Source organism: Amblyomma americanum, chromosome 2 (genome assembly GCF_052857255.1).
Source record: "Amblyomma americanum isolate KBUSLIRL-KWMA chromosome 2, ASM5285725v1, whole genome shotgun sequence".
Classification (NCBI taxonomy): domain Eukaryota; kingdom Metazoa; phylum Arthropoda; class Arachnida; order Ixodida; family Ixodidae; genus Amblyomma; species Amblyomma americanum.
The window spans coordinates 15,707,638-15,719,601 of NC_135498.1; the positions used below are offsets into that span (position 1 = coordinate 15,707,638).

Sequence of the window (11,964 nt, forward strand, 5' to 3'; positions counted from 1 at the left end):
TACCGCGAACTGTACCTCTGGTGTCACTGCTCCAAAAATCTAACTAGCCTGTTCGCCGCGGTCGGTTCGCCGCCGCGGTGGCTCAGCGGTTATGGCGCTCGGCTACTGACTCGAAAGACGGGGGTTCGAACCCGGCCGGGGCCGTCAAATTTCGATGGAGACGAAATTCTAGAGGTCCGTGTACTGGGCGATGTCGGTGCACGTTAAAGAACCCCAGGTGGTCGAAATTTCCGGAGCCCTTCACTACGACTCCCCTCACAGCCCTAGTCGATTTGGGACGTTAAACCACCATAAGCCAAGCCAAACCGAACTTGCCGATACCGTTGGGCGCCGCAGCCGGCGCAAAGACCATCGTTTTCTTCGTGGTTCGTAAGCGGGCCTGAAGTGAAGCCAACCACCAGAGATTCAGAAGAAATGGGACTTCTCGTTTGCGTTCAAGCAAGTAGCTGCTGTCTGTGCTTTTCTTGCGTGAGAAGTCCAACCGCCACACGTTTGCTTGCACCGGCGGCTCGGTTACACTCTCCAGGACCGCCAGCGTTGTGGGGTCGTTCCGGTATACGGGCTGCTCTAATCAAAACACCTGTCCGGAGGACGTCCAGCTGTCCCCTGACCATTCGTCTTCGCGTGAGTGTAGACCTGAGCGCCGGTACACCGTTTCTTGCCTTTCGTGAATCTCGTTTGAGGGCTTCAACTAGGTGGCACGTCGTAGTGGACACGTGGGGAGAGGCCCACGGTGCTCACGCCATCGTCTCTTCAACTTGTCGACTCTTGCAACAACACTGCGGACGGCACTGGGGTCACGCGAGCTGACATCCTAACGATTGTCGATTCAGGTGCGAATACGGAATGCGGAGTACCATCGAGCGTGACGGCATCGGAGCGTGGGCACGGGTGCGGACAGTCGTTAAAAGGGTGACCAGCGAGCAACAGGGTAACGGTTGATGCGCGGGAGCTGACAGGTCTCACTACAGCCGAGAACCGGCCATGAAGATCACACTCGTCGGCACCGCCATCGTGTTCCTCGCTTGCATCACTTACAATCACGCCCAGCTGGATTTCGAGAAAGGTACAACCCGCATGTATCTATACCTAGCAAGTCGTGTCTATCCTATAAAATCTCTATCTATACTTTCGTGCGATTGGCCTGGAACGCCAGTTTAGTCAGCCGAGGAAGGTAACCAACTGGGAACGTGCAAATCACGTATCAGTGGACCACAGGAAGCCTTTGAATCACAACAAAGGTAGTGCGCCGTCTTTTAAACGGGATTTGGAGGCGGAAAAAGCTGTCTCGAATAGCTGGCATTGGCATGGGCCCACAATTGAGGCGCGAGTCTTTTAGAGCACAAACAAAAAAGGGACAGCACAAGTGCGATCAGCTGGTTGTTATGCAAATCTATTCGAAAAAGGCCGGTAAAGGTGCCTGTCAATGTCTAAGGAGTTTGGCAGCCTTCAGCGAGAGGTTTAAGCGTGCGTCTTGACATTTCAAAATGGCTGGCCTTTTGTTCAGGGACTGGCTTGGGCATGCCTGTTCGGACATGCCTTTACGGGGAGCGTAGGCGCTGTGTATAGAGGCTGGATGTTATCGTAAACGCGCTAGCATATCTAACCATTGCAGTGCCTAAATGTCCGTGAGTGTTCCTGTGTGAGTGGGTTCGGGCCCACGCGCTACTGGGGGCCAGTGCAGCTCCACTGTAGGCCAGTGTAGGATAGGACAACTGCACGTGACTTCACGGCGGAAAGCTGCAGAAGTCGTGAGTGTGGTGATGATTGGCATTATAATGAGCGTAAGAGAAGCTCATGCAGGAGTTTTGTGCCGGAGCAAGGTCGCTTTGTTCGTGGACTGTTCGGACACCTTCCGGTACAGCTTTAGCATTTCGGTAGCAGCATGCCTTCAGAGTGTGAGAAGCGTTGAGAAACAGTGCGAGTGTCAGACACGACTTTTGTCCGTCCGCCTAGACACGCAAAGCAGAATTAAAGTTCTCGTCAGTAATGCTTTGGTTCGTGCACTGCCAGACTATGACAGTGCTGAGTTTACCAGTTTTCTTCTCACAAGAATAAACAGTTATTTTGGCTTTATGCTTGTTGTTTGGCCACTGGGTGAAGTTAGGTTCGTCGGTGCAATTGTCAGATGATTAAGTGTAATTAACGCTTCACAGTATATGTAGGAATGCCAACGTGAGTCACTTACATGGCACGTGACAGCGCTCATGATACTTAAAAGAAACCTGTTGGGGAATTCGAGCCGACGGAATTCCAGTGAAGAAAGAGCCCCGTGGAGTGAGCCAACCTCTGATACACCACCTACAGTTGCGTTGATTGAATGAATCAGTGCACGCTTTTTGTTTTTATTTCGTCTGGATGCCGCAAAGACGCGGCCGCCAGGGCTGCCATAGAACACCTGCGCCTGCGCTTTGGAGCCCAGCGCCACGCATGAAATGATCAACTACGGTATGCGCCTGCGGTTATGCACTACAGAATCCCTAGTGTAGATCAAGCTTCTGCTCACCATAACACCCCTTGTGTTAGACCGAACTCAGTCGTGAAGTATTTGTCCTGGTGTGCCAAATCGCAAAAATTAATAATGTTGAGAGAAGCGTTAAGCACACAGAAGAGTTAAAGGACAAGGCGGGACAAGGCCCGTGCTGGTATCCTTCCCAAGAGAAGAACTGCGCATGATGGCTTGTGCCATCGAAGAGTATAGGCGTGCGCATGCGCCTCCAGCTGCTGGCGTGCAAGTTGCTGAGGCGATGTTTTTATTTCCCTCGCAGGACTCGGACTTATAAAGAAATTCATGCCTTGCTTCGGCAAGTTCGACATAAGCAATTTATCGAAACTCAAGATCGGCGCCGAAGGTGGCGGAACCATCCTCAAGGTGAGGAACGTTATGCCGCCAGACTTCCTTTTAATTTCGGACAAGCCAGGTGGCTTTTAGACGATGCCGGAAGTACATAGTCTAGTTGCCAAAGCCTCTCCTCAGAGTGTGGACACCTGCGCCATTTGGAGGCACAGAGGCAGTTTTGCGCTGCCTGAATGGCATTTTGCAAGGTAACATTCTTTTCAGCATACCTTATTTCAGCATACCTTACTAACACTTCTGAACCAGTTGTACTGCCACAAGAATCGTGATGTGTCCAATATTTCTCTAAAAGAATTGCCTCAAATGTTCTTTTAGTATTTTTTTTGCTATTGCCGTTTTGAGCACTCCTGTCAATTTTACTGTCTTTTACTTTCTCCTGCCCGTCTTTGCCTTTATATGCTCTGTGATCTAATGCCGTTTTTCTTTCCTTTACAAGCACAATGTACTGCATACCAAACCTACATTTCTCATTCTCTGTACCGAACATACGTGATTTTCTCCTTACATTTTTGTTCGATGTCGTACTCCGCCGCCGTCAATGCCGCACTGTAAGAGGAAGTCAGGACCCCTCAAGCTGTCTATACAGCTTTTCCCCTGGCTGTCCTCGCAACACCTAGTTGCGGAAATAAACTTCCAACGTCCTCCAACCAGACTGCCGCACAGCGCAGCTGCGGTGCTTCGGGCTCTCACTCTAAATAGAGTCCAGAAACTGTTCTCATCGTGTTCTCATCGTATATGTCCGCGAAATTCCTGAGACCAAGCATGGCGCCGGCCGGTCGAGCAACGGACGTCCTCACCCAGGACGGACGCTGCCGCTTTGGGCGTGGAGGCATCCAAGCCGAAAAACCCTTCGAACCGACCAACCTCAGCGGTGAAATTCACGTGGCTTGTCGATTGTTGGAGCGCCTCCTGATTTTCCGGCGCATGCGCAAAGCTGACTAATCACATATGACAGCCAAGGACACTTTGAGGCTGCTGTAAAAGGCAACGAGAAATTCACCACCATCCAATCTTAAAGCGGGGTTGTGTCAGTGCAGTTTCGCGAATCCCCGCAGAGGGAATCTTGTGCTGTATGGGCGCAGATACATACATTAGTGCACCGTTAATTCCACCCTCATTATTTCGGACACCTCAAAATACGGGCAGTTTTTCGGAGGACCAAACTTTTCCAATGTATTCACGCCTCGTTAAAATGCACCAAGCACACTGGGGTCCATGTATTTTTGACTGGTTAATATAGAGAGCGATGAGAACAGAACCTTAGCACTCCTCCGTTTTGAGTGTACGACACCAGCCTAAGACATAATACGGTGAAAGCGAAACCTCTACCTGAACCGTATGTGTATGTCGCGGGTTCTAGCCAATGACGGTGCGAAAGCACAGTTCAGTTTCTTGTCTTCTGGATTCACGCTTTATTGTGTAAAGGCGCCTCGTCGACGCGTCTTTCTAAATCATCAATTTTATTGCATGAATGGCTCTGAAGAAAGCCTCCTCTTCAGTAGAGCAGCTTATGATACGCTCAGAGACACGTTCAGCTGCTAATAGCCGACTAGGTACGGATATCTGGTAATGTTTCCTAGGATACGGTCAGTCATAGCTGGAGAGAGGTCGTCACGCCATGTCTGAATATTGTCTGATATCCGCCTTACTGCACGTAGCTATCTATGCACTTAAGCAGGCCTTAATCACTACGCGTTACCTCACAATATTTTTAGGTGTTTCTTTACAATTCGTTATTTTGGACGATTCGATTCATGGACTGTTTTTATCGGGAACGAAAGTGCCCATTAATATTAACGAAGTATGGCTGTATACCAAAATTGATAGTGTATTTTCCCCCTACATTACAGGGCTTCAACTCTTGCAAGGGGAAGCCGATGGAACAACTAGTAAGTCGACCGAACAAGCATGACACTATGATATATATGCTCCCGGAGGCCCCTCTGAGAAGGCCTTTACTGCCCATCTGGGTACACAAGGGACCGAGGAGAGCCTCGTTTTTATGCGTGCAGACCATAAGGGTCCTCTGCTGGGGCTATGCAGCAAGCCCGCCGGGTTGCTCTTGTGGGTTCCGCCGGCCCCGATGCCGAGTTGCAAATCCTGCACATATCCCACGTCGGGCCCCCATGGGCAACCCGTGCCGGGCCCACAAGGGCCTGCAATTCAGGGCCCCATTTGTGCTACTGGGGTAGATTTACGTTTCCTGAAAGTCTAATATGAATAAGAGAAAGAGGTATAGAAAAAAAGAAATGCAGGAATGCAGGAAGTATTTTTGAACTGATTAGGCAAGAGCAGGGAAATGAGGGTCTCGTTGTAACGTTTCAATGTTTCAAGCTTTTCTTAAAATTCTGAGGTTGATGAATATGAAATTAGTAGTGTAATAATGGCGTGAAATGATTACACTACTAATTTCCCATTCATCTACTCCACAAATAAAAAAAGTCTAGTCATTTCCCTATGCTTTCTTTGGTTTCGATGACTGCCATTATTTCATGTGCAGGTATATATATATATATATGTTTTTTTTTCATTGTTACTTGTTTTCTTTTTCTTACCCAACTAAGGTGGATTGCGTGGGTCGTCAAATGGTAAGTGCGTGTGCAAGAAATGTCATGGTTTTTACTCTTTCGTCAGCGGTTTTTTTCTTCAGATTTCTTGGATGGCAACATATAATGAGCGGTAGAAAGAAGTTAATATATTGAGTTCAATATGTTTCACAAGAGGGACTTCACGAATTTCGCAAGATGTTTGGCGGCCGTAAGCACTGATCCAACGTGCTTCGCCAGCTTTGTATTCGTATTTGCATTCTTTCTAAATGGCTGTTAGTAAAACGTTACCCACCAGCGGCGTTGGTGCTCCTGTAAAAAGTGAGGAACTTAATCACAAAAATTTCTACGGCTCTGAAAAGCGCCAAGAAGTTCATGGGTTTGTTTTTCGCCATCTTTACGCCACCCTCTTAAAAACACTGTATTCATCATCATCAGCAGTAGCCTGACTACGCCCACTGCAGGGCAAAGGCCTCTCCCATGTCTCTCCAATTAACCCTGTCCTTTTCCAGCTGCATCCACCCTTTGCCTGCAAACTTCTTAATCTCATCCGCCTACCTAACCTTCTGCCGCCCCCTGCCGCGCTTACTTTCTCTTGGAATCCACTCCGTTACCTTTCAAGGACCAGCGGTTATCTTGCCTTCGCATTACGTGCCCTGCCCAAGCCCATCTCGTCTTCTTGATTTCGACTAGCATGTCACTAACCCACGTTTGTTCCCTCACCCACTCTGCCCGCTTCCGATCTCTTAACGTTACACCTATCATTTTACTTTCCATGGCTCGCTGCGCTGTCCCTAACTTAAACTGAGCGCTTTTCGTTAGCTCTATCCGAGGGGTGCAAAATCAAAAAATAAGTTGTTTTTTTTGACAAAACAAAGTCTCAACCTAATTTAAGTCACGATAACACCCCGTAAAGAGCTGAAAAGACAAATTAAAAGTGTACATGCACGCAAGAGTTGCATGAAACATTCACGAAATCTTAATTATTCCGGTCACTTAAAAGAAGCTGGAATGTGGTCACCGTACTGCCGCCACCATCCACGCGCTTTATATAACCGCGCGACTGCATCTCGAAATTTTTAGACAACACCCAGTCTCCGATCCTTTCAAAAACATTGAAAAGTGCAATTCGATTGTACTAAGTTCAGCGGCATTAATGCTGGGAAGGTGCTTTCTCTAATTTGGCTACCTGTATGATTCGTACGTAAAAAAAAAGTTGCTCGGCCGCACCACTTTTAAGTGTTAACAGTACACATTTGTTTCCTGTGCTTCTTCATTTCAGGGATTGAATTCTACGATAATGGTGAGTCATGGAAATGCACGTCTTGAACATTCCAATTGGGTTTCTTTTTTAAATGAATACCAGAACACAGCCATACGTCACTTATTTAAGAAAAAGCCCGCAGAAAAAATCAGCTTCTACCAGCTGCTAGTTATTCTGTGAAATTGGAACAAACACTGCGGGTTGAATGCACGTTTGCTTAATGAAAACACGTAACGTCTCCTTTCTCCACTGTTGCTCAATGTGCAGGGCGCGCCACACAACTAGCACCCAGCTAGCAATAGCCAATTTTAACGCCATAGCGTTAAAAGTTCCGTTGTCCATAAAATTCGTTGTCGGCGGTGTCAGCGTCGGCGTTGTCAGCGAAAAATCACGAGCCTGGCTCTGGCATGTGGTACCCAGAGGGCAACCTAGAAGGGAAGTGGGACACCTAGGTCATGCGACCTTGCAGCGCCATCACAACCTGGCCACAGGATAGTGAGCAAACTGTCCACCGTGGCAAGTGGCAATTAAATTAATGACTGCTCGCTCAGGAAGAGCAATCTCGGCCACACAAGGCCCACCGCTGGGAGCACCTGCGATCGCAGGGCAGTGACGCGTCGCTTAACCGCTGCACCAATGCGCCAGGATGGGTATGAGGAATCCCAGGGATACATGAGTGTAAAGTTGGCAATGACCTTCTGCATATATGGGAGTGAACCCAATACGCTGTCGCATCAAGCCCTTAATGCGGAGCTTAAGTGCCTTTTCATTTAGTTTTCTTAAACCTTGGCCAAGGTTAAGCGGCACACCTTGTTCATGAATGCAAGGGCAGAGACTAAATGCCTTTGTACCCCTAGGTAGTCTATATTGCATTCCTGGCGCGTTCCTGCTCTGCACACGGTCGCCAAAAAGTTTAAAGGCAAGAAATTTCTGAGTAGTATCTGAGCGACTGGATATGAGGGGGGGTGGGTGGGGGGGGGCTTATTTCGATATATTCGGTTAAGCCTATGCAAGATACAGTTCATCCGGCAAGTGCGAGCATTTATCGCCCGCCTAATTTTAATCGATATTTCGTTGTTACACTGCATGCATGCAAACTGTAAAGACGCTCCGAAAAGACGGAATGGGCCAGTGGGCTGGGAATCTACTCACGTTTAACGATTGCTCGTTCTGTAGTGTATTTTTTTATGACACTGCTGCTGCTCGTTTGTGTCCACACTTCCGCAGAATTGCCTACAAGGAGTACTGAAAGATATCAAGTTGTAGCGCTGCCGCCACCAAAGCGACGGGACATCTTACGTCACAAGTGCTGCCAATACGGCGTGGTCTTCAGTTCTAAATGCAAATAAAGATGTCTTTGAAATGAACATAGTTGTGTTAAAACAGCGTTATGGCGAGTCCGACTGCGTTGCAGCCGACCAGTGCCTTCCGTGCACAACGGTACAGCGACGTCCTTTTAAAGAGGCTCGAGTTGGTGCGAAAAAGTGGTCGTTCGAAGCCGGAATGCATTCGCCTTTCGCTCTTGGTTATCTCCCCTTCCTTGGAACGTAAAGAAATACTGAGCTACTAGTATGCATTACACGTACGTCTTACATTTCGGGGGGCGAAATGCAATAAGCAAGTGTACTGTGCGATGTGAATGAAGAATCTGGTGGTCGAAATTATTTGAGAACCCTCCTCTACGGCATCTCCTCGTTTTTCGTCCTTCACTCCCACCTGACTCCCTTTCCTTAGGGCGCGGTTGAGGTCTCCGTCAAGAATTCAGACAGTACTGCGCGATTTCCTGTATTCAAAAACCACCAAAACTAAAAATTAAGGAAAGGTGGACTGCTTAGCACGATAGTTACTGCATCTTTCCTCGCGTATTCATTTAGGAGATTCTGCACAATCCCCCGTATTCTAAACACGATTAGCCCGGCTTTCACCAGTACATTATTCGTAAGCAAGGGGATGAATATCCTCACAGTAAGTATTTGCAACGATGCTGTTCAGGCCGCGCGTTTCCCGATTCCGCAACGCTGACGTAGCACCGCGCCACGCTGATTTTATCAGCATGCAGTGACGTCATTCACAACGTCACTGCAACGCGATACGCTGAGTGGTCCGAACATATCGACGTCATGTCACAGCCTTTCGATGGTACCGCGCCCGATGGAGCAGACAAATAATAGTGAATAAACAATATTATGTTCACTACCCCAAACAGCTGTCGTTGAATCTCTCGTTGCCCAATGGTACCCATTGTGTAAGTTTTTTGTTGTTGTTGATTATATCCGCAGTTCTTAAAGCAAAAGGAAAGTAAGTTCAGCAGTGAACAAAATAGCCTCCCAAAGTTTTCAATAGCCTTGCTCCGCGACGAAGAGATAACAAGAGCTGCTCCAGTTATTGCCCCCGAACTTCGGGCATTTTCCGCCGTGATACAACAGAGTCTTGTCTACTGTGGATCGCGGTCCCATTTATAAGTGCCAACTTCTGTTCGATTGGCATGGAAAAAAAAGCGCAACGTGCGGCAGGGGGGTGTGCGTGCTTCAGTCATTTCAAGGCCATTCAGATTGTACTGGATTATGCAGTCCTCTCTGTGTGGGCTTCATTCGAGCTCTTCTCTTTCCTTCCCACCTTTTCTTCTATTCAGGCCCCACCCCGTTTTCTCCAGAGCAGCCAATGGGGTACAAGTCTGCTTAACTTCCCTGCATTTAATTTACCTACATTCTCATCCCACTCCCTTCTTGGGCACTCGAATTCAGCTAGGTCAAGTAGAACAGTGACTGGCGCCTGACAAGGAGCATATATTTTGGTCGTTTTAGTACAGGGAAGTTCCGCACTACTGCAGCTCCATCTGTCTCTCCCTCACCCCCTTGGCCCTTTTCCTTCTTTACTGAAATATATTTTTTTTACTACTACTAACCCCATGCTACTTCCACTCTCGTCGTATTTCACGTGAGCTAGAGACAAAATGGACATGCTTACAGTGCGGCACATCAAAACAGACATCAAGCAGAATAAAAGCGTTCATGTCTTTCATATTCGCGTTCACGCGCAAGAACTCGGCGTGCTACTTATCATACTGCTCTCGTATTCGTCGTGTCTGGTAGTTCGCGCATACGCTGCCTGCCTATAGCGCATCAAGGGGGGCGATGGCAAGTGTTCTGGCGAAATCTCATGCCGCGCGTCATTAAGTGGCTAGGCCTAAGTGGACGCTCCAATTAGACCGGAAACATAATGAGTAAAGCGCGATCGGATTAGTCTTCAATTAAATGGTACGTCCTTTATTCGCGACTATGGTGTGCTTTGTTATAATCTACTTACGAGGGAAGTGAACGGTTACCGAAGGCAAGGAAAGCATAGGAAATTATTTTTTTTATTCGTAGAGTTGATCAATGGAAAATGGAGAACAAAATAAAACGTCTGGGGCAGTGCTCGAATTAGATTCTTGCAAATGGCCAGAACATTTTTTGCTGTGGCAGCAATGCTTTATTAATGTTAAAAATTAGTGTTCCGTGACTGTTGATTGCCTTGAACATTATCAATGAACTTTTTTTTATCGTTTAATGAAAATAATCTGAGCTGTAGGCAAATTAATTGTTGAGAAAGATTCAAGGAAGATTTAATTGACTTGTACGCAACTGACTTCCTTTGATAGAGAGAGAGAGCAAAAAAATTTTATTGAACCCAAAAGTTTTGCTGGAGTACGGGGTCGACATCCTCAGTACCGGACGCCAGTAGGCCGCGCTGCCTCCCGTGTCCCGGTTGCGTTGGCCTTTCAGCTCCGAGCTGCACACGGCTCCTTCCCACCGCTCTCGTGTGGCGTGTGCTGTTTCTTCTGCCCATGCTGGGCCAGAGCACTCCCCGTTAGAGAACATTCTGACATTTCAGCAACTGAACTCAATGAAACAATTGTAAATGTTTACATAACTTTTCGTTTCATTTTAAATTTTTACATTTTACATTTTACACTTTTGAGTGTTTCAGCCAGTTTTTATAGTTCCTGCAATGATTGAATAAATGCCGATTTGGAATTCGGGGTTAATTGTTTGGGTAGAATATTGTGGAACGCGCTTCGCCGTGAATGAGATAGATGAAGAAGAAATCCCTCCCCATCTGACTGTCGGTGAGCTGCCCTCTCTGTTCCGCAATATTATCGTTCGTGTCACGCTCGGACACCTATAAGTACGCACCTGCGAGGAGAGGTCACGCCCAATAATGCATGCAGCTTGCCTTAGCGGCTGTTCTGTTGCTTTTGTGGACGTACGAGCGATACGTACCGAAGTATATGGCCCTAAGACCGAACGGCGAAAGTCGTCCTAGAACCCTACCTTGAAAACTGAGGCCGCATTCACAGAATGGGCGAACTCCTTTCAGTGTGTCGCAAGTTATCAATCGCCTAGCCCGTCAACTGGTTTGTACCAGGGAAGCACGCTTCGAAACGCTGGTCCCTTTTGACGTCGCTACTTTTGTGAGGCGCTAGCTGAATGGCGAACGTCTTTCGTGACAAAAAGCGTCCCTGCTGCAGGCGGCCGGGGTATTGTCGTCTGCTTGCAAAACCTTCGCAACTATGTTGAGCGAATGTCTTTCGTGATAAAAAGCGTCCTTGCTGCAGGCGGCCGGGGTATTGTCGTCTGCTTGCAAAACCTTCGCAACTATGTTGAGCGAACGTCTTTCGTGATAAAAAGCGTCCCTGCTGCAGGCGGCCGGGGTATTGTCGTCTGCTTGCAAAACCTTCGCAACTATGTTGAGATGTCTTTATTTTCAAAGCCCTGGTGTGTGCTGGTCGTTTGATTGACTTTCGAAACGTGGTTTAGCAGGAAAGGCACAAAATTAATGCACCGCAGACTTGGCTCTTTATTTCCTAATTTTTTTTCTTTTTTTGCTGAAGACTGAAGCATCATGCGTCAATAACACGCGTCATGAATTGAAGGAAGTGAGCTTTAGCGCTCGACGCTCCTTCGAACCGGCGTGTCTCTGTTTCTTTAGTGACAACATTGCTCACAGCCATTGCTCACTATGCAATTCGGAGCTCTCTCGTTGACTGTGCTGTCCTTTCTGCAGGTACTAAGAGCTGCCAAGACGGTCGAGAACTCTCCGCCGACGACAGCGATAAACAGCCCAGTCTGCCAAGAAAAAATACAACGACGTCACGCGTAGGGATTCTCGCAGCGCCACCTAGCGTAGCACCGTCATGGCACCGAAGGGCAAGGATAAAAAGCCCGGAAAACAAGCGCCAATGGAAGGCACGCCCCCGGAGTCGGTGACACCGGTCGTGAGTTCTTCCTGTATTTCACGTTCCGTTGCCGCATACA

At 47.9% G+C, this 11,964-nt stretch overlaps 1 protein-coding gene across 1 annotated transcript; it reads left to right on the forward strand.

Annotated features, from left to right (window-relative positions):
• Window positions 1-948: 948 nt before the first annotated feature.
• Window positions 949-7,966, forward strand: LOC144118348 (uncharacterized). The gene is made up of 6 exons (XM_077651297.1): window positions 949-1,066; window positions 2,769-2,872; window positions 4,708-4,746; window positions 5,422-5,445; window positions 6,686-6,706; window positions 7,895-7,966. Exons 1-6 carry the CDS (start codon window positions 985-987, stop codon window positions 7,931-7,933), a joined length of 309 nt encoding a protein of 102 aa, XP_077507423.1. The 5' UTR covers window positions 949-984; the 3' UTR covers window positions 7,934-7,966.
• The last annotated feature ends 3,998 nt before the right edge of the window (window positions 7,967-11,964 follow it).

Bases quoted from the DNA above. Each gene is read 5' to 3' on its own strand.
- LOC144118348 (XM_077651297.1), top strand. From the start codon at position 985: ATGAAGATCACACTCGTCGGCACCGCCATCGTGTTCCTCGCTTGCATC. The intron at 2,873-4,707 runs GTGAGGAACGTT...CCTACATTACAG, and splicing joins GTGGCGGAACCATCCTCAAG to GGCTTCAACTCTTGCAAGGG. The intron at 4,747-5,421 runs GTAAGTCGACCG...TACCCAACTAAG, and splicing joins GGAAGCCGATGGAACAACTA to GTGGATTGCGTGGGTCGTCA.